The sequence below is a fragment of the Salvelinus fontinalis genome, unplaced genomic scaffold (assembly GCF_029448725.1).
Source record: "Salvelinus fontinalis isolate EN_2023a unplaced genomic scaffold, ASM2944872v1 scaffold_0082, whole genome shotgun sequence".
Classification (NCBI taxonomy): Eukaryota; Metazoa; Chordata; class Actinopteri; order Salmoniformes; family Salmonidae; genus Salvelinus; species Salvelinus fontinalis.
In genome coordinates, this window is record NW_026600291.1 from 210,001 (window position 1) to 236,759 (window position 26,759).

Here is a 26,759-nt window from a genome sequence, read left to right on the forward strand (position 1 = left end):
CTAGAGGAGTCTGGAGTGGCCATCTACACACACTGACCTGGTAGAATAACTAGAGGAGTCTGGAGTGGCCATCTACACACCTGGTAGATTAACTAGAGGAGTCTGGAGTGGCCATCTACACACACTGACCTGGTAGAATAACTAGAGGAGTCTGGAGTGGCCATCTACACACACTGACCTGGTAGAATAACTAGAGGAGTCTGGAGTGGCCATCTACACACACTGACCTGGTAGATTAACTATAGGAGTCTGGAGTGGCCATCTACACACACTGACCTGGTAGAATAACTATAGGAGTCTGGAGTGGCCATCTACACACACTGACCTGGTAGAATAACTAGAGGAGTCTGGAGTGGCCATCTACACACAATGACCTGGTAGAATAACTAGAGGAGTCTGGAGTGGCCATCTACACACACTGACCTGGTAGAATAACTAGAGGAGTCTGGAGTGGCCATCTACACACACTGACCTGGTAGATTAACTAGAGGAGTCTGGAGTGGCCATCTACACACACTGACCTGGTAGAATAACTAGAGGAGTCTGGAGTGGCCATCTACACACACTGACCTGGTAGAATAACTAGAGGAGTCTGGAGTGGCCATCTACACACACTAACCTGGTAGAATAACTAGAGGAGTCTGGAGTGGCCATCTACACACACTGACCTGGTAGATTAACTAGAGGAGTCTGGAGTGGCCATCTACACACACTGACCTGGTAGAATAACTAGAGGAGTCTGGAGTGGCCATCTACACACACTGACCTGGTAGAATAACTAGAGGAGTCTGGAGTGGCCATCTACACACACTGACCTGGTAGAATAACTAGAGGAGTCTGGAGTGGCCATCTACACACACTGACCTGGTAGATTAACTAGAGGAGTCTGGAGTGGCCATCTACACACACTGACCTGGTAGAATAACTAGAGGAGTCTGGAGTGGCCATCTACACACACTAACCTGGTAGAATAACTAGAGGAGTCTGGAGTGGCCATCTACACACACTGACCTGGTAGATTAACTAGAGGAGTCTGGAGTGGCCATCTACACACACTGACCTGGTAGAATAACTATAGGAGTCTGGAGTGGCCATCTACACACACTGACCTGGTAGATTAACTAGAGGAGTCTGGAGTGGCCATCTACACACCTGGTAGATTAACTATAGGAGTCTGGAGTGGCCATCTACACACCTGGTAGAATAACTAGAGGAGTCTGGAGTGGCCATCTACACACACTGACCTGGTAGATTAACTAGAGGAGTCTGGAGTGGCCATCTACACACACTGACGTGGTAGATTAACTAGAGGAGTCTGGAGTGGCCATCTACACACACTGACCTGGTAGATTAACTAGAGGAGTCTGGAGTGGCCATCTACACACACTGACCTGGTAGATTAACTAGAGGAGTCTGGAGTGGCCATCTACACACACTAACCTGGTAGAATAACTAGAGAGAGAGAATGGGAGAGAGAGAGATAGAGAGAGGGGGAGAGAGAGAGAGAGAGGGAGAGAGGGAGATAGAGAGAGGGGGGGAGAGAGAGAGGGAGAGAGGGAGAGGGAGGGGAAGAGAGAGAGGGAGAGAGAGGGAGAGAGAGGGGAGAGAGAGAGACAGAGAGAGGGGGAGAGGGGGAGAGAGAAAGGGGGAGAGAGAGAGAGAGAGGGGGGATAGAGAGAGGGAGAGAGGGAGAGGGAGGGGAAGAGAGAGAGGGAGAGGGAGAGAGGGAGAGGGAGGGGAAGAGAGAGAGGGAGAGAGAGAGGGAGAGAGAGGGAGAGAGAGGGAGAGAGAGGGAGAGAGAGGGTGAGAGAGAGAGAGGGGAGAGAGAGAGAGAGGGAGAGAGAGGGGAGGAGAGAGAGAGAGAGAGAGAGAGAGAGAGAGAGAGAGAGAGAGAGAGAGAGAGAGAGAGAGAGAGAAAGAGGGAGACAGAGCGGGAGAGAGAGTAGGAGAGAGAGGGGGAGAGAGAGAGGGAGAGAGAGAGAGAGGGGAAGAGAGTAGGAGAGAGAGGGAGAGAGAGAGCGAGTGGGAGAGAGAGAGATGGAGAGAGAGTGGGAGAGAGAGGGGGAGGGGGAGGGGAAGAGAGAGAGGGGGAGAGAGGGAGGGAGAGAGAGGGGGAGAGAGGGGGTGAGAGAGGGAGAGAGAGAGGGAGATAGAGATAGAGATGGAGAGAGAGGAGAAGAGGGGGGGAGAGAGAGAGTGGGAGAGAGAGAGAGAGAGAGACAGAGAGAGAGAGCCGGGGAGAGAGACAGGGAGAGAGAGAGGGAGAGAGAGAGGGAGAGAGAGTGGGTGAGAGAGGGGGAGAAAGAGGGGAGAGAGGGAGGGAGAACTAGTGTGATTAATGTCTCCATTAGATGATTGGTTCCCAGGTTACTACTGTTCACTTATGATTTCCTACCTCCATCTCACTCTCTGTGTCTCTCTCTCTGTCTCTCTCTCTGTGTCTCTCTATGTGTCTCTCTCTCTGTGTCTCTCTCTGTGTCTCTCTCTGTATCTCTCTCTGTATCTCTCTCTGTATCTGTCTCTGTATCTGTCTCTCTGTCTGTCTTTCTCGCTGTATCTCTCTCTGTGTCTCTCTCTGTATCGCTCTCTCTGTGTCTCTCTCTGTATCTCTCTCTGTGTCTCTCTCTGTATCTCTCTCTGTGTCTCTCTCTCTGTGTCTCTCTCTGTATCTCTCTCTGTATCTGTCTCTGTATCTGTCTCTCTGTCTGTCTTTCTCGCTGTATCTCTCTCTGTGTCTCTCTCTGTATCGCTCTCTCTGTGTCTCTCTCTGTATCTCTCTCTGTGTCTCTCTCTGTATCGCTCTCTCTGTGTCTCTCTCTGTATCTCTCTCTGTGTCTCTCTCTGTATCTCTCTCTGTGTCTCTCTCTCTGTATCTCTCTCTCCGTGTCTCTCTCTATATATATATATCTGTCTGTCTCTCTCTCTCTTTACTCCCTCGTTTGTCCCCCCCCCCAGATAATAATAGTTGTAATGATGGTCTTCACAGGGCCGTTGTTTCAGAGGCCTGGAGGAAACAGCCAGCGCAGATTCCTTCAATCCAAAGCCTACACGTGAAGAATATTAAAGAACGCATCAGTGATTTGTATTTCATGCAACTTTCTGAAGCCGTAACGGCTCGGGAACGCCTGTGTCTAACACTTTGTGAAACCAGTTAGCGATGCCGCAACAGTCTAAAGGCTTTCCCCATAAAATGTTAACTACAAAGTAGGCTTAAAAGTAGACTCATCTACAAAGGACAGTGATCTCCATAGTAAGTTTCCAGAAAAAACAGCCAGCCAGACATCAGTCTTCTGAAGCAACTGAAATGAAAGGACAACTATACTTCCAAAGGGTGTTGATCCTGATGTGGTTTAAACATGTAAGACCTAGAACATCCAATCTAGTTGTTTTTCTATAACGACGGTTACTATGGAGATCACTGTGCTTTTACCAAAAGGTATGGTATTCTACAGTGAAAACCTGGAGAAAAAAAACTGAAACCTGGAGAGAATAAATGAGAAACCAGTTTTTAGTGGTTTTTGGTGTTATTAAATAAATGTATTGGCTGGTAAGAATTCTGAGTTCATTTTCCTATCGACCTGCCACAGTGACTGGTGGACCAAAACGTTTGTTTTTAGGCCCAATTCATAAACCATGTCGCGGGTCCAAAACCACACACAGGTATTAGTTTACACTGTTCAGTCACGTTACCTCATTAGCTAGCTAGCTAACAACCTGGTTACTTTACCAGTATATCTAAACACCAGTCATGTTACCTCATTAGCTAGCTAGCTAACAACCTGGTTACTTTACCAATATATCTTGTTCAGTCACGTTACCTCATTAGCTAGCTAGCTAACAACCTGGTTACTTTACCAGTATATCTAAACACCAGTCATGTTACCTCATTAGCTAGCTAGCTAACAACCTGGTTACTTTACCAATATATCTTGTTCAGTCATGTTACCTCATTAGCTAGCTAGCTAACAACCTGGTTACATTACCAGTATATCTTGTTCAGTCATGTTACCTCATTAGCTAGCTAGCTAACAACCTGGTTACTTTACCAGTATATCTTGTTCAGTCATGTTACCTCATTAGCCAGCTAGCTAACAAACTGCTTACATTACCAGTATATCTAAACATCAGTCATGTTACCTCATTAGCTAGCTAGCTAACAAACTGGTTACATTACCAGTATATCTTGTTCAGTCACGTTACCTCATTAGCTAGCTAGCTAACAAACTGGTTACTTTACCAGTATATCTTGTTCAGTCATGTTACCTCATTAGCTAGCTAGCTAACAAACTGGTTACATTACCAGTATATCTTGTTCAGTCACGTTACCTCATTAGCTAGCTAGCTAACAACCTGGTTACTTTACCAGTATATCTTCTTCACTCATGTTACCTCATTAGCTAGCTAGCTAACAACCTGGTTACTTTACCAGTATATCTTGTTCAGTCATGTTACCTCATTAGCTAGCTAGCTAACAAACTGGTTACATTACCAGTATATCTTGTTCAGTCATGTTACCTCATTAGCTAGCTAGCTAACGACCTGGTTACTTTACCAGCATATCTTGTTCAGTCATGTTACCTCATTAGCTAGCTAGCTAACAACCTGGTTACTTTACCAGTATACTTTGTTCAGTCATGTTACCTCATTAGCTAGCTAGCTAAAAACCTGGTTAAATTACCAGTATATCTTGTTCAGTCATGTTACCTCATTAGCTAGCTAGCTAACAACCTGGTTACTTTACCAGTATATCTAAACACCAGTCATGTTACCTCATTAGCTAGCTAGCTAACAACCTGGTTACATTACCAGCATATCTTGTTCAGTCACGTTACCTCATTAGCTAGCTAGCTAACAACCTGGTTACATTACCAGTATATCTTGTTCAGTCATGTTACCTCATTAGCTAGCTAGCTAACAACCTGGTTACTTTACCAGTATATCTAAACATCAGTCATGTTACCTAATTAGCTAGCTAGCTAACAACCTGGTTACTTTACCAGCATATCTTGTTCAGACATGTTACCTCATTAGCTAGCTAGCTAACAACCTGGTTAAATTACCAGTTTATCTTGTTCAGTCATGTTACCTCATTAGCTAGCTAGCTAACAACCTGGTTAAATTACCAGTATATCTTGTTCAGTCATGTTACCTCATTAGCTAGCTAGCTAACGACCTGGTTACTTTACCAGTATATCTTGTTCAGTCATGTTACCTCATTAGCTAGCTAGCTAACAACCTGGTTACTTTACCAGTATATCTTGTTCAGTCAAGTTCTGGCCTGGTTTAGATCTTATCTGTCGGAAAGATAACAGTTTGTCTCTGTGGATGGTTTGTCTCTGACAAATCAACTGTAAAATTTCGATGTTCCTCAAGGCTCCGTTTTAGGACCACTATTGTTTTCACTATATATTTGACCTCTGGGTGATGTCATTCGGAAACATAATGTTAACTTTCACTGCTATGTGGATGACACGCAACTGTACATTTCGATGAAACATGGTGAAGCCCCAAAATTACCCTCCCTGGAAGTCTGTGTTTCAGACATAAGGAAGTGGATGGTGGCAAATGTTCTAATTTTAAACTCGGACAAAACAGAGATGCTAGTTCTAGGTCCCAAAAAACAAAGAGATCTTCTGTTGAATCTGACAATTAATCTTGATGGTTGTACAGTCGTCTCAAATAAAACCGTGAAGGACCTCGGCGTTACTCTGGACCCTGATCTCTCTTTTGACGAACATATCAAGACTGTTTCAAGGACAGCTTTTTTCATCTACATAACATTGCATAAATCTGAAACTTTCTGTCCAAAAACGATGTAGAAAAATTAATCCATGCTTTTGTTACTTCTAGGTTAGACTACTGCAATGCTCTAATTTCCGGCTACCCGGATAAAGCAATAAATAAACTTCAGTTAGTGCTAAACACGGCTGCTAGAATCTTGACTAGAACCCCAAAAAAACACACACACACTAGTTAGGAGCACCAGTGCTAGTTAGGAGCACCAGTGCTAGTTAGGAGCACCAGTGCTAGTTAGGAGCACCAGTGCTAGTTAGGAGCACCAGTGCTAGTTAGGAGCACCAGTGCTACCAATGAAAAAAAAAAGTTAATTTCTAGCCCTGGTTTTAGTTGTTTTGTGGTTGTGTGGTGGTCATGGTTACCTCTCTACAGTCCAGGCTGTATAATTGTGTGGTATATCAGCAGAGTGACTGGTCCAGTCTCCGGTCGGAAGCTCTCTGGTTTGCAGGCTGTAGTACCGTAGGGGAGAGGAGCCTGTCATCCCGGCAACCCAGTGGAGGCGGAGCCTACGAGCCTGGACCTCCCCCTGGGGGACGGACAACTTCCTGGGGGGGGAGGGACGCTCTGGAGGGGGTAGAGAGAGGTAGAGAGACAGAGAGATAAAGAGAGAGAGAAAGAGACAGAGAGAGAAATAGGGGGAGAGAGAGATTTAACTGGCCATGTAAATAAAGTCTATTGAACTGAGAGACAGAGAGAGGTATTATACAGTGATCTCCATAGTCAGTTGATCCTTCAGCTTGTGTCTAAGCCCCCAACAGAGCAGAACTCTATCAGTGCAGCTGGTAGTATCATGGAACAACAGAGACTTGAGTCACACCACACCACACCACACTAACTTCATATTGGTCCTGGTGTTCATATTGTGGTCCTGGTGTTCATATTGTGGTCCTGGTGTTCATATTGTGGTCCTGGTGTTCATATTGTGGTCCTGGTGTTCATATTGGTCCTGGTGTTCATATTGTGGTCCTGGTGTTCTATTGTGGTCCTGGTGCTCATATTGTGGTCCTGGTGTTCATATTGTGGTCCTGGTGTTCATATTGGTCCTGGTGTTCATATTGGTCCTGGTGTTCATATTGTGTTCCTGGTGTTCATATTGGTCCTGGTGTTCATATTGGTCCTGGTGTTCATATTGTGTTCCTGGTGTTCATATTGGTCCTGGTGTTCATATTGTGGTCCTGGTGTTCTATTGTGGTCCTGGTGTTCATATTGTGGTCCTTGTGTTCATATTGTGGTCCTGGTGTTCATATTGTGGTCCTGGTGTTCATATTGTGGTCCTGGTGTTCATATTGTGGTCCTGGTGTTCATATTGTGTTCCTGGTGTTCATATTGTGGTCCTGGTGTTCATATTGGTCCTGGTGTTCATATTGTGGTCCTGGTGTTCATATTGTGGTCCTGGTGTTCATATTGTGGTCCTGGTGTTCATATTGGTCCTGGTGTTCATATTGTGGTCCTGGTGTTCATATTGTGGTCCTGGTGTTCATATTGTGGTCCTGGTGTTCATATTGGTCCTGGTGTTCATATTGTGGTCCTGGTGTTCATATTGTGGTCCTGGTGTTCTATTGTGGTCCTGGTGTTCTATTGTGGTCCTGGTGTTCATATTGTGGTCCTGGTGTTCATATTGGTCCTGGTGTTCATATTGGTCCTGGTGTTCATATTGTGGTCCTGGTGTTCATATTGTGGTCCAGGTGTTCATATTGTGGTCCTGGTGTTCTATTGTGGTCCTGGTGTTCATATTGTGGTCCTGGTGTTCATATTGTGGTCCTGGTGTTCATATTGGTCCTGGTGTTCATATTGTGGTCCTGGTGTTCATATTGTGGTCCTGGTGTTCATATTGTGGTCCTGGTGTTCATATTGTGGTCCTGGTGTTCATATTGTGTTCCTGGTGTTCATATTGGTCCTGGTGTTCATATTGGTCCTGGTGTTCATATTGTGGTCCTGGTGTTCATATTGTGGTCCTGGTGTTCATATTGTGGTCCTGGTGTTCATATTGTGGTCCTGGTGTTCATATTGGTCCTGGTGTTCATATTGGTCCTGGTGTTCATATTGGTCCTGGTGTTCATATTGGTCCTGGTGTTCATATTGTGTTCCTGGTGTTCATATTGGTCCTGGTGTTCATATTGGTCCTGGTGTTCATATTGTGTTCCTGGTGTTCATATTGGTCCTGGTGTTCATATTGTGGTCCTGGTGTTCTATTGTGGTCCTGGTGTTCATAATGTGGTCCTGGTGTTCATATTGTGGTCCTGGTGTTCATATTGTGGTCCTGGTGTTCATATTGTGGTCCTGGTGTTCATATTGTGGTCCTGGTGTTCATATTGTGGTCCTGGTGTTCATATTGTGTTCCTGGTGTTCATATTGTGGTCCTGGTGTTCATATTGGTCCTGGTGTTCATATTGTGGTCCTGGTGTTCATATTGTGGTCCTGGTGTTCATATTGTGGTCCTGGTGTTCATATTGGTCCTGGTGTTCATATTGGTCCTGGTGTTCATATTGTGGTCCTGGTGTTCATATTGTGGTCCTGGTGTTCATATTGGTCCTGGTGTTCATATTGTGGTCCTGGTGTTCATATTGTGGTCCTGGTGTTCTATTGTGGTCCTGGTGTTCTATTGTGGTCCTGGTGTTCATATTGTGGTCCTGGTGTTCATATTGGTCCTGGTGTTCATATTGGTCCTGGTGTTCATATTGTGGTCCTGGTGTTCATATTGTGGTCCAGGTGTTCATATTGTGGTCCTGGTGTTCTATTGTGGTCCTGGTGTTCATATTGTGGTCCTGGTGTTCATATTGTGGTCCTGGTGTTCATATTGGTCCTGGTGTTCATATTGTGGTCCTGGTGTTCATATTGTGGTCCTGGTGTTCATATTGTGGTCCTGGTGTTCATATTGTGGTCCTGGTGTTCATATTGTGTTCCTGGTGTTCATATTGGTCCTGGTGTTCATATTGGTCCTGGTGTTCATATTGTGGTCCTGGTGTTCATATTGTGGTCCTGGTGTTCATATTGTGGTCCTGGTGTTCATATTGTGGTCCTGGTGTTCATATTGGTCCTGGTGTTCATATTGGTCCTGGTGTTCATATTGGTCCTGGTGTTCATATTGGTCCTGGTGTTCATATTGTGTTCCTGGTGTTCATATTGGTCCTGGTGTTCATATTGGTCCTGGTGTTCATATTGTGTTCCTGGTGTTCATATTGGTCCTGGTGTTCATATTGTGGTCCTGGTGTTCTATTGTGGTCCTGGTGTTCATAATGTGGTCCTGGTGTTCATATTGTGGTCCTGGTGTTCATATTGTGGTCCTGGTGTTCATATTGTGGTCCTGGTGTTCATATTGTGGTCCTGGTGTTCATATTGTGTTCCTGGTGTTCATATTGTGGTCCTGGTGTTCATATTGGTCCTGGTGTTCATATTGTGGTCCTGGTGTTCATATTGTGGTCCTGGTGTTCATATTGTGGTCCTGGTGTTCATATTGGTCCTGGTGTTCATATTGTGGTCCTGGTGTTCATATTGTGGTCCTGGTGTTCATATTGTGGTCTTGGTGTTCATATTGGTCCTGGTGTTCATATTGTGGTCCTGGTGTTCATATTGTGGTCCTGGTGTTCTATTGTGGTCCTGGTGTTCTATTGTGGTCCTGGTGTTCATATTGTGGTCCTGGTGTTCATATTGGTCCTGGTGTTCATATTGGTCCTGGTGTTCATATTGTGGTCCTGGTGTTCATATTGTGGTCCAGGTGTTCATATTGTGGTCCTGGTGTTCTATTGTGGTCCTGGTGTTCATATTGTGGTCCTGGTGTTCATATTGTGGTCCTGGTGTTCATATTGGTCCTGGTGTTCATATTGTGGTCCTGGTGTTCATATTGTGGTCCTGGTGTTCATATTGTGGTCCTGGTGTTCATATTGTGGTCCTGGTGTTCATATTGTGGTCCTGGTGTTCATATTGTGTTCCTGGTGTTCATATTGGTCCTGGTGTTCATATTGGTCCTGGTGTTCATATTGTGGTCCTGGTGTTCATATTGTGGTCCTGGTGTTCATATTGTGGTCCTGGTGTTCATATTGTGGTCCTGGTGTTCATATTGGTCCTGGTGTTCATATTGTGGTCCTGGTGTTCATATTGTGGTCCTGGTGTTCATATTGGTCCTGGTGTTCATATTGTGTTCCTGGTGTTCATATTGTGTTCCTGGTGATCATATTGTGTTCCTGGTGTTCATATTGTGGTCCTGGTGTTCATATTGTGGTCCTGGTGTTCATATTGGTCCTGGTGTTCATATTGGTCCTGGTGTTCATATTGTGGTCCTGGTGTTCATATTGTGGTCCTGGTGTTCATATTGTGGTCCTGGTGTTCATATTGTGGTCCTGGTGTTCATATTGTGGTCCTGGTGTTCATATTGGTCCTGGTGTTCATATTGGTCCTGGTGTTCATATTGGTCCTGGTGTTCATATTGTGGTCCTGGTGTTCATATTGGTCCTGGTGTTCATATTGTGGTCCTGGTGTTCATATTGTGGTCCTGGTGTTCATATTGGTCCTGGTGTTCATATTGGTTCTGGTGTTATTATTGTGGTCCTGGTGTTCATATTGTGTTCCTGGTGTTCATTTTGTGGTCCTGGTGTTCATATTGTGGTCCTGGTGTTCATATTGTGGTCCTGGTGTTCATATTGGTCCTGGTGTTCATATTGTGGTCCTGGTGTTCATATTGGTCCTGGTGTTCATATTGGTCCTGGTGTTCATATTGTGTTCCTGGTGTTCATATTGTGGTCCTGGTGTTCATATTGGTCCTGGTGTTCATATTGTGTTCCTGGTGTTCATATTGGTCCTGGTGTTCATATTGTGGTCCTGGTGTTCATATTGTGGTCCTGGTGTTCATATTGTGGTCCTGGTGTTCATATTGGTCCTGGTGTTCATATTGGTCCTGGTGTTCATATTGTGGTCCTGGTGTTCATATTGGTCCTGGTGTTCATATTGTGGTCCTGGTGTTCATATTGGTCCTGGTGTTCATATTGGTCCTGGTGTTCATATTGGTCCTGGTGTTCATATTGGTCCTGGTGTTCATATTGTGTTCCTGGTGTTCATATTGGTCCTGGTGTTCATATTGGTCCTGGTGTTCATATTGTGTTCCTGGTGTTCATATTGGTCCTGGTGTTCATATTGTGGTCCTGGTGTTCTATTGTGGTCCTGGTGTTCATAATGTGGTCCTGGTGTTCATATTGTGGTCCTGGTGTTCATATTGTGGTCCTGGTGTTCATATTGTGGTCCTGGTGTTCATATTGTGGTCCTGGTGTTCATATTGTGTTCCTGGTGTTCATATTGTGGTCCTGGTGTTCATATTGGTCCTGGTGTTCATATTGTGGTCCTGGTGTTCATATTGTGGTCCTGGTGTTCATATTGTGGTCCTGGTGTTCATATTGGTCCTGGTGTTCATATTGTGGTCCTGGTGTTCATATTGTGGTCCTGGTGTTCATATTGTGGTCTTGGTGTTCATATTGTGGTCCTGGTGTTCATATTGTGGTCCTGGTGTTCTATTGTGGTCCTGGTGTTCTATTGTGGTCCTGGTGTTCATATTGTGGTCCTGGTGTTCATATTGGTCCTGGTGTTCATATTGGTCCTGGTGTTCATATTGTGGTCCTGGTGTTCATATTGTGGTCCAGGTGTTCATATTGTGGTCCTGGTGTTCTATTGTGGTCCTGGTGTTCATATTGTGGTCCTGGTGTTCATATTGTGGTCCTGGTGTTCATATTGGTCCTGGTGTTCATATTGTGGTCCTGGTGTTCATATTGTGGTCCTGGTGTTCATATTGTGGTCCTGGTGTTCATATTGTGGTCCTGGTGTTCATATTGTGGTCCTGGTGTTCATATTGTGTTCCTGGTGTTCATATTGGTCCTGGTGTTCATATTGGTCCTGGTGTTCATATTGTGGTCCTGGTGTTCATATTGTGGTCCTGGTGTTCATATTGTGGTCCTGGTGTTCATATTGTGGTCCTGGTGTTCATATTGGTCCTGGTGTTCATATTGTGGTCCTGGTGTTCATATTGTGGTCCTGGTGTTCATATTGGTCCTGGTGTTCATATTGTGTTCCTGGTGTTCATATTGTGTTCCTGGTGATCATATTGTGTTCCTGGTGTTCATATTGTGGTCCTGGTGTTCATATTGTGGTCCTGGTGTTCATATTGGTCCTGGTGTTCATATTGGTCCTGGTGTTCATATTGTGGTCCTGGTGTTCATATTGTGGTCCTGGTGTTCATATTGTGGTCCTGGTGTTCATATTGTGGTCCTGGTGTTCATATTGTGGTCCTGGTGTTCATATTGGTCCTGGTGTTCATATTGGTCCTGGTGTTCATATTGGTCCTGGTGTTCATATTGTGGTCCTGGTGTTCATATTGGTCCTGGTGTTCATATTGTGGTCCTGGTGTTCATATTGTGGTCCTGGTGTTCATATTGGTCCTGGTGTTCATATTGGTTCTGGTGTTATTATTGTGGTCCTGGTGTTCATATTGTGTTCCTGGTGTTCATTTTGTGGTCCTGGTGTTCATATTGTGGTCCTGGTGTTCATATTGTGGTCCTGGTGTTCATATTGGTCCTGGTGTTCATATTGTGGTCCTGGTGTTCATATTGGTCCTGGTGTTCATATTGGTCCTGGTGTTCATATTGTGTTCCTGGTGTTCATATTGTGGTCCTGGTGTTCATATTGGTCCTGGTGTTCATATTGTGTTCCTGGTGTTCATATTGGTCCTGGTGTTCATATTGTGGTCCTGGTGTTCATATTGTGGTCCTGGTGTTCATATTGTGGTCCTGGTGTTCATATTGGTCCTGGTGTTCATATTGGTCCTGGTGTTCATATTGTGGTCCTGGTGTTCATATTGGTCCTGGTGTTCATATTGTGGTCCTGGTGTTCATATTGGTCCTGGTGTTCATATTGTGGTCCTGGTGTTCATATTGTGTTCCTGGTGTTCATATTGTGGTCCTGGTGTTCATATTGTGGTCCTGGTGTTCATATTGTGTTCCTGGTGTTCATATTGTGGTCCTGGTGTTCATATTGTGGTCCTGGTGTTCATATTGTGGTCCTGGTGTTCATATTGTGTTCCTGGTGTTCATATTGTGGTCCTGGTGTTCATATTGTGGTCCTGGTGTTCATATTGTGGTCCTGGTGTTCATATTGTGGTCCTGGTGTTGATATTGGTCCTGGTGTTCATATTGGTCCTGGTGTTCATATTGGTCCTGGTGTTCATATTTTGGTCCTGGTGTTCATATTGTGGTCCTGGTGTTCATATTGGTCCTGGTGTTTATATTGTGGTCCTGGTGTTCATATTGTGGTCCTGGTGTTCATATTGGTCCTGGTGTTTATATTGTGGTCCTGGTGTTCATATTGTGTTCCTGGTGTTCATATTGTGGTCCTGGTGTTCATATTGTGTTCCTGGTGTTCATATTGTGGTCCTGGTGTTCATATTGGTCCTGGTGTTCATGTTGTGGTCCTGGTGTTCATATTGTGGTCCTGGTGTTCATATTGTGGTCCTGGTGTTCATATTGTGGTCCTGGTGTTCATATTGGTCCTGGTGTTCATATTGTTCCTGGTGTTCATATTGGTGCTGGTGTTCATATTGTGGTCCTGGTGTTCATATTGTGGTCCTGGTGTTCATATTGTGGTCCTGGTGTTCATATTGTGGTCCTGGTGTTCATATTGGTCCTGGTGTTCATATTGTGGTCCTGGTGTTCATATTGGTCCTGGTGTTCATATTGTGGTCCTGGTGTTCATATTGGTTCTGGTGTTCATAAGAGACTCATACCAAAGCGTTGTGTACACGTGTGATATTCAATTAGGAACAGTTAAATGGTTCACCGTGGTCGCTCAGCAAATCAAGGGTCTCTTTGCAAATCCATTGGCACAGATAAAAGTTGACACACACACACTCACACACAAACACACACACACATAAACACACACATTGACAGGGGGTGACAGCAGTGTAATTGTTTAATTTCAGATCGTTATCGATCTGACTGGTAATAACATCCTCATTGATTCTCTCTCAACTTCATTAATCTGTTCCCCCTCTCCCTCTCTCTTCCTCTCCTTCTCTCTCCCTCTCCCTCCTCTACCACTCTCTCTCCCTCTACCCCTCTCCCTTCTATACCCCTCTCCCTCCTCTACCCCTCTCCCTCCTGATGGATACAGTCTCAGGATAATACTACTACACACTTTAATACTCTCATTGTTGTAGAACAGAGCTACTTAAACAGATGATCTCAGTTTATAATGAGTAATGTAGCTCAGTTGGTAGGACACGGTGCTGTCTCAGTTTATAATGAGTAATGTAGCTCAGCCGGTAGGACAAGGTGCTGTCTCAGTTTATAATGAGTAATGTAGCTCAGCCGGTAGGACAAGGTGCTGTCTCAGTTTATAATGAGTAATGTAGCTCAGTTGGTAGGACACGGTGCTGTCTCAGTTTATAATGAGTAATGTAGCTCAGTTGGTTGGACGAGGTGCTGTCTCAGCTTATAATGAGTAATGTAGCTCAGTTGGTAGGACACGGTGCTGTCTCAGTATATAATGAGTAATGTAGCTCAGCCGGTAGGACAAGGTGCTGTCTCAGTTTATAATGAGTAATGTAGCTCAGTTGGTTGGACGAGGTGCTGTCTCAGTTTATAATGAGTAATGTAGCTCAGTTGGTTGGACAAGGTGCTGTCTCAGTTTATAATGAGTAATGTAGCTCAGTTGGTAGGACACGGTGCTGTCTCAGTATATAATGAGTAATGTAGCTCAGTTGGTAGGACACAGTGCTGTCTCAGTTTATAATGAGTAATGTAGCTCAGCCGGTAGGACAAGGTGCTGTCTCAGTTTATAATGAGTAATGTAGCTCAGCCGGTAGGACACGGTGCTGTCTGAGTTTATAATGAGTAATGTAGCTCAGCCGGTAGGACAAGGTGCTGTCTCAGTTTATAATGAGTAATGTAGCTCAGATGGTAGGACAAGGTGCTTGCAACACCAAGGGTTGGATTCCCGGTATCACCCGTACGTAAAATGTCTGCACCCATGACTGTCGCTGTGGACACAAGTGTCTGCTAAATGGTATATGTTGTATGTGTGTTTGCTGTATGAGAGAGAGTTTGTGTGTGTGTACTGTGTCTCTGTGTCTCTGTGTCTCTGTGTACTGTGTCTCTGTGTCTCTGTGTCTCTGTGTCTCTGTGTCTCTGTGTACTGTGTCTCTGTGTCCCTGTGTCTCTGTGTCTCTGTGTACTGTGTCTCTGTACTGTGTCTCTGTGTCTCTGTGTCCATGTGTCTCTGTATCTCTGTGTCTCTGTACTGTGTCTCTGTGTCTCTGTGTCTCTGTGTCTCTGTACTGTGTCTCTATGTCTCTGTGTCTCTGTGTACTGTGTCTCTGTGTCTCTGTGTCTCTGTGTCTTTGTGTCTCTGTGTCTCTGTGTTTCTGTACTGTGTCTCTGTGTCTCTGTGTACTGTGTCTCTGTGTCTCTGTGTACGGTGTCTCTGTGTCTCTGTGTATCTGTGTCTCTGTGTCTCTGTGTCTCTGTGTCTCTGTGTCTCTGTGTCTCTGTGTACGGTGTCTCTGTGTCTCTGTGTCTCTGTGTACCTGTGTCTCTGTGTATCTGTGTACTGTGTCTCTGTGTCTCTGTACTGTGTCTCTGTGTACTGTGTCTTTGTGTCTCTGTGTACGGTGTCTCTGTGTCTCTGTGTACTGTGTCTCTGTGTCTCTGTGTCTCTGTGTCTCTGTGTACGGTGTCCATGTGTCTCTGTGTACTGTGTCTCTGTACTGTGTCTCTGTGTACTGTGTCTTTGTGTCTCTGTGTACAGTGTCTCTGTGTCTCTGTGTACTGTGTCTCTGTGTCTCTGTGTCTCTGTGTACGGTGTCTTTGTGTCTCTGTGTCTCTGTGTCTCTGTGTACTGTGTCTCTGTGTCTCTGTGTACTGTGTCTCTGTGTCTCTGTGTCTCTGTGTCTCTGTGCCTCTGTGTCTCTGTGCCTCTGTGTACTGGGTCTCTGTGTCTCTGTGTCTCTGTGTACTGTGTCTCTGTGTACTGTGTCTCTGTGTACGGTGTCTCTGTGTCTCTGTGTACTGTGTCTCTGTGTCACTGTGTCTCTGTGTATCTGTGTACTGTGTCTCTGTGTCTCTGTACTGTGTCTCTGTGTACTGTGTCTTTGTGTCTCTGTGTACGGTGTCTCTGTGTCTCTGTGTACTGTGTCTCTGTGTCTCTGTGTACGGTGTCCATGTGTCTCTGTGTCTCTGTGTACTGTGTCTCTGTACTGTGTCTCTGTGTACTGTGTCTTTGTGTCTCTGTGTACAGTGTCTCTGTGTCTCTGTGTACTGTGTCTCTGTGTCTCTGTGTACGGTGTCTTTGTGTCTCTGTGTCTCTGTGTCTCTGTGTACTGTGTCTCTGTGTACTGTGTCTCTGTGTCTCTGTGTCTCTGTGTCTCTGTGTACTGTGTCTCTGTGTCTCTGTGTACTGTGTCTCTGTGTCTCTGTGTCTCTGTGCCTCTGTGTACTGTGTCTCTGTGTACTGTGTCTCTGTGTCTCTGTGTACTGTGTCTCTGTGTACTGTGTCTCTGTGTCTCTGTGTACTGTGTCTCTGTGTCTCTGTGTCTCTGTGTACGGTGTCTCTGTGTCTCTGTGTACTGTGTCTCTGTGTCACTGTGTCTCTGTGTATCTGTGTACTGTGTCTCTGTGTCTCTGTACTGTGTCTCTGTGTACTGTGTCTCTGTGTACGGTGTCTCTGTGTCTCTGTGTACTGTGTCTCTGTGTCTCTGTGTCTCTGTGTCTCTGTGTACGGTGTCTTTGTGTCTCTGTGTCTCTGTGTCTCTGTGTACTGTCTCTCTGTGTACTGTGTCTCTGTGTCTCTGTGTACTGTGTCTTTGTGTCTCTGTGTACTTTGTCACTGTGTCTCTGTGTCTCTGTGTACTGTGTCTCTGTGCCTTTGTGTCTCTCTGTACTGTGTCACTGTGTCTCTGTGTCTCTGTATCTCTGTGTCTCTGTGTACTGTGTCTCTGTGTACTGTGTCTCTGTGTCTCTGTGTCTCTGTGTCTCTGTGTACTGTGTCTCTGTGTCTCTGTGTACTGTGTCTCTGTGTCTCTGTGTCTCTGTGTACTGTGTCTCTGTGTCTCTGTGTCTCTGTGTATCTGTGTCTCTGTGTCTCTGTGTCTCTGTGTCTCTGTGTCTCTGTGTACTGTGTCTCTGTGCCTTTGTGTCTCTGTGTCTCTGTGTACTGTGTCTCTGTGCCTTTGTGTCTCTGTGTCTCTGTGTACTGTGTCTCTGTGCCTTTGTGTCTCTGTGTCTCTGTGTACTGTGTCTCTGTGTACTGTGTCTCTGTGTACTGTGTCTCTGTGTCTCTGTGTACTGTGTCTCTGTGTCTCTGTGTCTCTGTGTCTCTGTGTACTGTGTCTCTGTGTACTGTGTCTCTGTGCCTTTGTGTCTCTGTGTCTCTGTGTACTGTGTCTCTGTGTCTCTATGTACTGTGTCTCTGTGTACTGTGTCTCTGTGCCTTTGTGTCTCTGTGTCTCTGTGTACTGTGTCTCTGTGTCTCTGTGTACTGTGTCTCTGTGTCTCTGTGTACTGTGTCTCTGTGTCTCTGTGTCTTTGTGTACTGTGTCTCTGTGAATTTGTGTCTCTGTGTCTCTGTGTCTCTGTGTCTCTGTGTACTGTGTCTCTGTGTACTGTGTCTCTGTGTCTCTGTGTACTGTGTCTCTGTGTACTGTGTCTCTGTGTCTCTGTGTCTTTGTGTACTGTGTGTCTGTGCCTTTGTGTCTCTGTGTCTCTGTGTACTGTGTCTCTGTGTACTGTGTCTCTGTGTACTGTGTCTCTGTGTACTGTGTCTCTGTGTCTCTGTGTCTCTGTGTACTGTGTCTCTGTGTACTGTGTCTCTGTGTCTCTGTGTCTTTGTGTACTGTGTCTCTGTGCCTTTGTGTCTCTGTGTCTCTGTGTCTCTGTGTCTCTGTGTCTCTGTGTACTGTGTCTCTGTGTCTCTGTGTCTCTGTGTACGGTGTCTCTGTGTACTGGGTCTCTGTGTACTGTGACTCTGTGTACGGTGTCTCTGTGTACAGTGGTGTGTGTGTACTTACCTCTGCGTTCGGTGGTGATAACTACAGCTTCCTCAGCTCTGCCCCATCCCTGTGAGGTCCTAGCGGTCAACTTCAACACATAGGCCTGGTCTCCGGTCAAACCTCTGACTGTAAACTGACGCGCGGTCGACCCCACCTCCACCGTAGTGAACCGCATGGGGTCGCCAGCATCCAGACGGTAAGCTATCTGATAACCTATGAGAGGGGGAAGAGGGAGGACGGCGGGGAGGAGGAGGTAAGGAGGGGGAAGAGAAGAGACAAGTGAGGAGGAGGAGGTAGGGAGGGGGAAGAGAGGGAGGAGGGAGGACGGCGGGGAGGAGGAGGTAGGGAGGGGGAAGAGAGGGAGGAGGGAGGACGGCGGGGAGGAGGAGGTAGGGAGGGGGAAGAGAGGGAGGAGGAGAGACAGAAAGAGATTGAGTTACTTTATGTAGAATCCGTGTGTGTGTGTGTGTGTGTGTGTGTGTGTGTGTGTGTGTGTGTGTGTGTGTGTGTGTGTGTGTGTGTGTGTGTGTGTGTGTGTGTGTGTGTGTGTGTGTGTGTCCTACTTTAGATCTAGAGCCAAAAGGGAGATGCCACACCAGAAGACAGGAAACAGGCTTTCAACAAGATCAGCACACACACACACACACACACACACACACACACACACACACACACACACACACACACACACACACACACACACACACACACACACACACACACACACACACACACACACACACACACACACACACACACACATAAACACACAAACACCTCATTGCCATTCTTTCTGAGGGAGAATTCCATCAAAGGGCTTTAATGGCAGGGAAACATATGTTAACACATTGCTAAAGCGGTGGAATAGATCATTAACAAAAGTCAAATAAACAAAAAAATTACAGTAAACATTACAAATCAAATCAAATCAAATTGTGTTTGTCACATGCGCAAAATACAACTTTACAGTGAAATGACTGACTTACTGACAAGCCCTATAGCCCTAACCTATAAGCCCTATAGCCCTATAACCTATAAGCCCTATAGCCCTATAACCTACAAGCCCTATAGCCCTATAACCTTTAAGCCCTATAGCCCTAACCTATAAGCCCTATAGCCCTAACCTACAAGCCCTATAGCCCTATAACCTTTAAGCCCTATAGCCCTAACCTATAAGCCCTATAGCCCTCTAACCTATAAGCCCTATAGCCCTAACCTATAAGCCCTATAGCCCTATAACCTTTAAGCCCTATAGCCCTAACCTATAAGCCCTATAGCCCTAACCTATAAGCCCTATAGCCCTAACCTATAAGCCCTATAGCCCTAACCTATAAGCCCTATAGCCCTAACCTATAAGCCCTATAGCCCTAACCTATAAGCCCTATAGCCCTAACCTATAAGCCCTATAGCCCTAACCTATAAGCCCTATAGCCCTAACCTATAAGCCCTATAGCCCTAACCTATAAGCCCTATAGCCCTAACCTATAAGCCCTATAGCCCTATAACCTATAAGCCCTAACCTATAAGCCCTATAGCCCTAACCTATAAGCCCTATAGCCCTAACCTATAAGCCCTATAGCCCTAACCTATAAGCCCTATAGCCCTAACCTATAAGCCCTATAGCCCTATAACCTATAAGCCCTATAGCCCTATAGCCCTAACCTATAAGCCCTATAGCCCTAACCTATAAGCCCTATAGCCCTAACCTATAAGCCCTATAGCCCTAACCTATAAGCCCTATAGCCCTAACCTATAAACCCTATAGCCCTAACCTATAAGCCCTATAGCCCTAACCTATAAGCCCTATAGCCCTAACCTATAAGCCCTATAGCCCTCTAACCTATAAGCCCTATAGCCCTAACCTATAAGCCCTATAGCCCTAACCTATAAGCCCTATAGCCCTATAACCTATAAGCCCTATAGCCCTATAACCTATAAGCCCTATAGCCCTAACCTATAAGCCCTATAGCCCTAACCTATAAGCCCTATAGCCCTAACCTATAAGCCCTATAGCCCTAACCTATAAGCCCTATAGCCCTAACCTATAAGCCCTATAGCCCTAACCTACAAGCCCTATAGCCCTATAACCTATAAGCCCTATAGCCCTAACCTATAAGCCCTATAGCCCTAACCTATAAGCCCTATAGCCCTAACCTATAAGCCCTATAGCCCTAACCTATAAGCCCTATAGCCCTAACCTATAAGCCCTATAGCCCTAACCTATAAGCCCTATAGCCCTAATCTATAAGCCCTATAGCCCTAACCTATAAGCCCTATAGCCCTAACCTATAAGCCCTATAGCCCTAACCTACAAGCCCTATAGCCCTCTAACCTATAAGCCCTATAGCCCTAACCTATAAGCCCTATAGCCCTAACCTATAAGCTCTATAGCCCTAACCTACAAGCCCTATAGCCCTAACCTACAAGCGCTATAGCCCTAACCTATAAGCCCTATAGCCCTCTAACCTATAAGCCCTATAGCCCTCTAACCTATAAGCCCTATAGCCCTATACAAGCCCTATAGCCCTAACCTATAAGCCCTATAGCCCTCTAACCTATAAGCCCTATAGCCCTAACCTATAAGCCCTATAGCCCTAACCTATAAGCCCTATAGCCCTAACCTATAAGCCCTATAGCCCTAACCTATAAGCCCTATAGCCCTCTAACCTATAAGCACTATAGCCCTAACCTATAAGCCCTATAGCCCTAATCTATAAGCCCTATAGCCCTAACCTATAAGCCCTATAGCCCTAACCTATAAGCCCTATAGCCCTAATCTATAAGCCCTATAGCTCTAACCTATAAGCCCTATAGCCCTCTAACCTATAAGCCCAACGACGCTTTAAGAAGTTAAGATTATTATTTTTTAAATAAGTAAAAAGTAAAAGTAACAAAAATGTTAAAAGCAGCAGTCAAATAACAATGGAGGTTATATACAGGGGGTACCGGTACAGAGTCAATGTGGAGGTTATATACAGGGGGTACCGGTACAGAGTCAATGTGGAGGCTATATACATGGTGTACCAGTACAGAGTCAATGTGGAGGCTATATACAGGGGGTACCAGTACAGAGTCAATGTGGAGGTTATATACAGGGGGTACCAGTACAGAGTCAATGTGGAGGCTATATACAGGGGGTACAGGTACAGAGTCAATGTGGAGGCTATATACAGGGGGTACCGGTACAGAGTCAATGTGGAGGTTATATACAGGGGGTACCGGTACAGAGTTAATGTGGAAGCTATATACAGGGGGTACCAGTACAGAGTTAATGTGGAGGCTATATACAGGTATTACCGGTAGAGTCAATGTGGAGGCTGTGTACAGGTATTACCGGTACAGAGTTAATGTGGAGGCTATATACAGGTATTACCGGTACAGAGTCAATGTGGAGGCTGTATACAGGTATTATCGGTACAGAGTTAATGTGGAGGCTATATACAGGTATTACCGGTACAGAGTCAATGTGGAGGCTATATACAGGGGGTACCGGTAAAGAGTTAATGTGGAAGCTATATACAGGGGGTACCGGTACAGAGTCAATGTGGAGGTTATATACAGGGGGTACCGGTACAGAGTCAATGTGGAGGTTATATACAGGGGGTACCAGTACAGAGTCAATGTGGAGGCTATATACAGGGGGTACCGGTACAGAGTTAATGTGGAGGCTATATACAGGGGGTACCGGTACAGAGTCAATGTGGAGGTTATATACAGGAGGTACCAGTACAGCGTCAATGTGGAGGCTATATACAGGGGGTACCGGTACAGAGTCAATGTGGAGGTTATATACAGGGTGTACCGGTACAGAGTCAATGTGGAGGCTATATACAGGGGGTACCTGTACAGAGTCAATGTGGAGGCTATATACAGGCGGTGACAGGACAGTGTCAATGTGGAGGCTATATACAGGGGGTACCAGTACAGAGTCAATGTGGAGGCTATATACAGGGGGTACCAGTACAGAGTCAATGTGGAGGCTATATACAGGGGGTACCGGTACAGAGTCAATGTGGAGGTTATATACAGGGGGTACCGGTACAGATTTAATGTGGAGGCTATATACAGGGGGTACCGGTACAGAGTCAATGTGGAGGTTATATACAGGAGGTACCAGTACAGCGTCAATGTGGAGGCTATATACAGGAGGTACCGGTACAGAGTCAATGTGGAGGCTATATACAGGAGGTACCGGTACAGAGTCAATGTGGAGGTTATATACAGGGTGTACCGGTACAGAGTCAATGTGGAGGCTATATACAGGGTGTACCGGTACAGAGTCAATGTGGAGGCTATATACAGGGGGTACCAGTACAGAGTTAATGTGGAGGCTATATACAGGGGGTACCTGTACAGAGTCAATGTGGAGGCTATATACAGGGGGTACCAGTACAGAGTCAATGTGGAGGCTATATACAGGGGGTACCAGTACAGAGTCAATGTGGAGGCTATATACAGGTGGTACCAGTACAGAGTCAATGTGGAGGCTATATACAGGGGGTACCAGTACAGAGTCAATGTGGAGGTTATATACAGGGGGTACCGGTACAGAGTCAATGTGCAGTCATATGTACATGTAGGTAGAGTTAAAGTGACTATGCATAGATTATAAACAGAGAGTAGCAGCAGCGTAAAAGAGGATTCTGGGAAGCCCTGTGACTAGATGTTAGATGTTCAGGAGTCTTATGGATTGGGGGAGAAGCTGTTTAGAAGCGTCTTGGACCTAGACTCGGACTCCGGTACCGCTTGCCGTGCGATAGCAGAGACAAGAGTATGACTAGGGTGGGTAGAGTCTTTGACAATTTTTAGGGCCTTCATCTGACACCGCCTGGTATAGAGGTCCTGGATGGCAGGAAGCTTGGCCTCAGTGATGTACTGGGCCGTACACATTACCCCCTGTAGCGCCTTGCAGTCGGAGGCCGAGCAGTTGCCATACCAGGCAGTGATGCAACCCGTCAGAATGCTCTCGATGGTGCAGCTGTAGAACCTTATGAGGATCTGAGGACCCATGCCAAATCTCTGTAGTCTCCTGAGGGGGAATAGGCTTTGTTGTGCCCTCTTCACGGCTGTCTTAGTGTGTTTGGACCACAGTTCCAGAAGAATAAAGACATTTCAAATGTCATATTATGTCTCTATACAGTGTTGTAATGATGTCCAAAAGGGAAAGTAGTTAAGCATAAATATAGGTTGTATTTACAATGGTGTTTGTTCTTCACTGGTTGTCCTTTTCTAGTGGCAACAGGTCACAAATCTTGCTGGTGTGATGACACACTGTAGATATGGGAGTTTATCAAAATTGGATTTGTTTTCGAAATTCTTTGTGGATCTGTGTAATCTGAGGGAAATATGTCTCTCTAATATGGTCATACATTGAGCAGGTTAGGAAGTGCAGCTCAGTTTCCACCTCATTTTGTGGGCAGTGAGCACATAGCCTGTCTTCTCTCGAGTAGCAATACCTACAGTGCTCTCAGAAAGTATTCATACCCCCTTTGACATATTCCACATGTTGTTGTGTTACAGCCTGAATTCTAAATGGATTCAATGTAATGTTCTTCTCACACATCTACACACAACATCCCATAATGACTGGGCAAGTCTCTCACATCTACACACAACATCCCATAATGACTGGGCAAGACTCTCACATCTACACACAACATCCCATAATGACTGGGCAAGTCTCTCACATCTACACACAACATCCCATAATGACTGGGCAAGTCTCTCACATCTACACACAACATCCCATAATGACTGGGCAAGTCTCTCACATCTACACACAACATCCCATAATGACTGGGCAAGACTCTCACATCTACACACAACATCCCATAATGACTGGGCAAGACTCTCACATCTACACACAACATCCCATAATGACTGGGCAAGTCTCTCACATCTACACACAACATCCCATAATGACTGGGCAAGTCTCTCACATCTACACACAACATCCCATAATGACTGGGCAAGTCTCTCACATCTACACACAACATCCCATAATGACTGGGCAAGACTCTCACATCTACACACAACATCCCATAATGACTGGGCAAGACTCTCACATCTACACACAACATCCCATAATGACTGGGCAAGACTCTCACATCTACACACAACATCCCATAATGACTGGGCAAGACTCTCACATCTACACACAACATCCCATAATGACTGGGCAAGTCTCACATCTACACACAACATCCCATAATGACTGGGCAAGTCTCTCACATCTACACACAACATCCCATAATGACTGGGCAAGTCTCACATCTACACACAACATCCCATAATGACTGGGCAAGTCTCTCACATCTACACACAACATCCCATAATGACTGGGCAAGTCTCACATCTACACACAACATCCCATAATGACTGGGCAAGTCTCTCACATCTACACACAACATCCCATAATGACTGGGCAAGACTCTCACAGCTTTGCACACCTGGATTGTACAATATTTACACATTATTATTTTTCAAATTCTTCCATTTCTGTCAAGTTGGTTGTTAGATTTAAAAACGATTTAAGTCATAACTGTAACTAGGCCACACAGGAACATTCACTGTCATCTTGGTAAGCAAACCCGGTGTAGATTTGGCCTTGTGTTTTAGGTTATTGTCCTGCTGAAATATGTCTCGCAGTGTCTGTTGGAAAGCAGACTGAACAAGGTTTTGCCTGAGCATACCCATAACATGATGCAGCCACCACCGTGCTTGGAAATATGAAGAGTGGTACTGAATAATGTGTTGTGTGGGATTTGCCCCAAACATAATGCATTATATTCAGGACCAAAATGTAATTTCTTTGCCAAATTCTTTGCAGTTTTACTTACATGCCTTGTTGCAAACAGGATGCATGTTTTCAAAATATTTTTTTAATTTTCAGGCTTCCTTCTTTTATTAGGTTTAGGTTAGTATTGTGGAGTGATGTTGTTGATCCATCCTCACCATTCTCCTATCACTGCCATTAAACTCTGTAACTGTTTTAAAGTCACGATTGACCTCATGGTGAAATCCGTGAGCCGTTTCTTTCCTCTCCGGCTACTGAGTTAGGAAGGACGCCTGTATCATGGTGGTGACTGGGTGTATTAATACACCATCCAAAGTGTAATTAATAACTTCACCATGCTCAAAGGGATATTCAATGTCTGCTTTTAATATTTACCCAACTACCAATAGTTGGTAGTCTCTCTCTCTCATCTCTCTCTCTCTCACCCCCCCTCTCTCACCCCCCTCTCTGCCCGCTCTCTCTCTCTCTCTCTCTCTCTGTGTCCTTGCTGTGCTTGTGAGGCGAGGAAAGACAGATGTCCTCTGTCAAATGGTGGTGTCACGCTAAATGTCTTCCCCCCTGCAACACATCACTCTATCTGTCTGTCCTGTCTGTCCTTGCCCGCAGAGGACAAAACAACACTATTCACATTCTCCTTTTTATCTCTATCATTTTCTCTCTCTCTATTCAGCTCTACACCTGTCCTTGCCACCTCACCCCTCTGAGAATCCCTGTCTTCTCTCTAGATCTCTCTATCTCTTCTATTTCACTCTATATCTATATCTAGTCCATGCCTGCTGCCGTCTCACTAGATCGCTCTCTCTCTCTGTTCAGCTCTACACCTGTCCTTGCAACCTCACCCCTCTGAGAATCCCTGTCTTCTCTCTAGATCTCTCGGCTGCCATCTCTCTAGATCTATCTATCTGTTCTATTTCACTCTATATCTATTCTCCTCTTTTCTCCCTCTCCTAGGTTTCAATATATCCTCTCTCCCATTAGAACACTTTCATTTACACTTCCAGACTCCTTAGGTCTTAGTGTGTGTGTGTGTGTGTGTGTTAAGACTGTGTGTGTGTGTGTGTGTTAAGACGGTGTGTCTGTGTGTGTTAAGACTGTGTGTGTGAGTGTGTTAAGACGGTGTGTCTGTGTGTGTCTGTGTGTGTGTGTGTGTGTGTGTGTATGTGTGTGTGTGTGTGTGTTAAGACTGTGTGTGTGTGTGTGTGTGTGTGTGTGTGTTTGTGTGTGTGTGTGTGTGTGTGTGTGTGTTAAGACTGTGTGTGTGTGTGTGTTAAGACTGTGTGTGTGTGTGTGTGTGTGTGTGTGTGTGTGTGTGTGTGTGTGTGTGTGTGTGTGTGTTAAGACTGTGTCTCACCCATGATAATCCCGTTGGGGTCAGTAGGAGGCTGCCACACCACCCTGACAGACGTCAGACTGACCTCTGGAAACAACAGCCTCACTGGGGGACCTGGAACTATAGAGAGATGAGGGGGAGGGGGGGGAGGGGGGGAAGAGGGGGGGGGGGGGGGAGGGGGGGAGGGAGGGAGGGAGGGGGAGGGAGTGGGGAGGGAGGGAGGGGGGGGGGAGGGGGAGGAGGGAGGAGGGGTGGAGGGAGGAGGGGGAGGAGGGAGGGAGGGATTTATTATCATTTAGCTTCACAACATCATTAAAACACAGAACATCATGCTGTCATCCATGTGATAGTAAAAGACATGACAAACATAAAGGTCATATAACATGGGGGTTGAGTTATAAAGGTGATATAACATGGGGTGTTGATATAAAGGTGATTTAACATGGGGGGTTGTTATAAAGGTGATATAACATGGGGGGTGAGTTATAAAGGTGATATAACATGGGGGGTGAGTTATAAGGTGATATAACATGGGGTGTTGATATAAAGGTGATATAACATGGGGGGTGAGTTATAAGGTGATATAACATGGGGTGTTGATATAAAGGTGATATAACATGGGGGGTGAGTTATAAAGGTGATATAACATGGGGGGTGAGTTATAAAGGTGATATAACATGGGGTGTTGATATAAAGGTGATATAACATGGGGGGTGAGTTATAAAGGTGATATAACATGGGGTGTTGATATAAAGGTGATATAATATGGGGTGTTGATATGAAGGTGATATAACATGGGGGGTTGATATAAAGGT

General features: G+C 45.4%; 1 protein-coding gene across 1 annotated transcript in view; it reads right to left on the reverse strand.

The window, feature by feature from the left end:
- LOC129842969 (protein sidekick-1-like) overlaps positions 1–26,759 on the reverse strand; it is a 343,828-nt gene that overhangs the window by 70,552 nt on the left and 246,517 nt on the right. The window contains exons 25-27 of the mRNA XM_055911690.1: positions 25,966–26,064; positions 17,837–18,031; positions 6,159–6,360 (exon numbers count right to left, since the gene is read on the reverse strand). Of these exons, the coding sequence (XP_055767665.1) occupies positions 6,159–6,360; positions 17,837–18,031; positions 25,966–26,064 (496 nt within the window). The remainder of the gene's footprint in view (positions 1–6,158; positions 6,361–17,836; positions 18,032–25,965; positions 26,065–26,759) is intronic.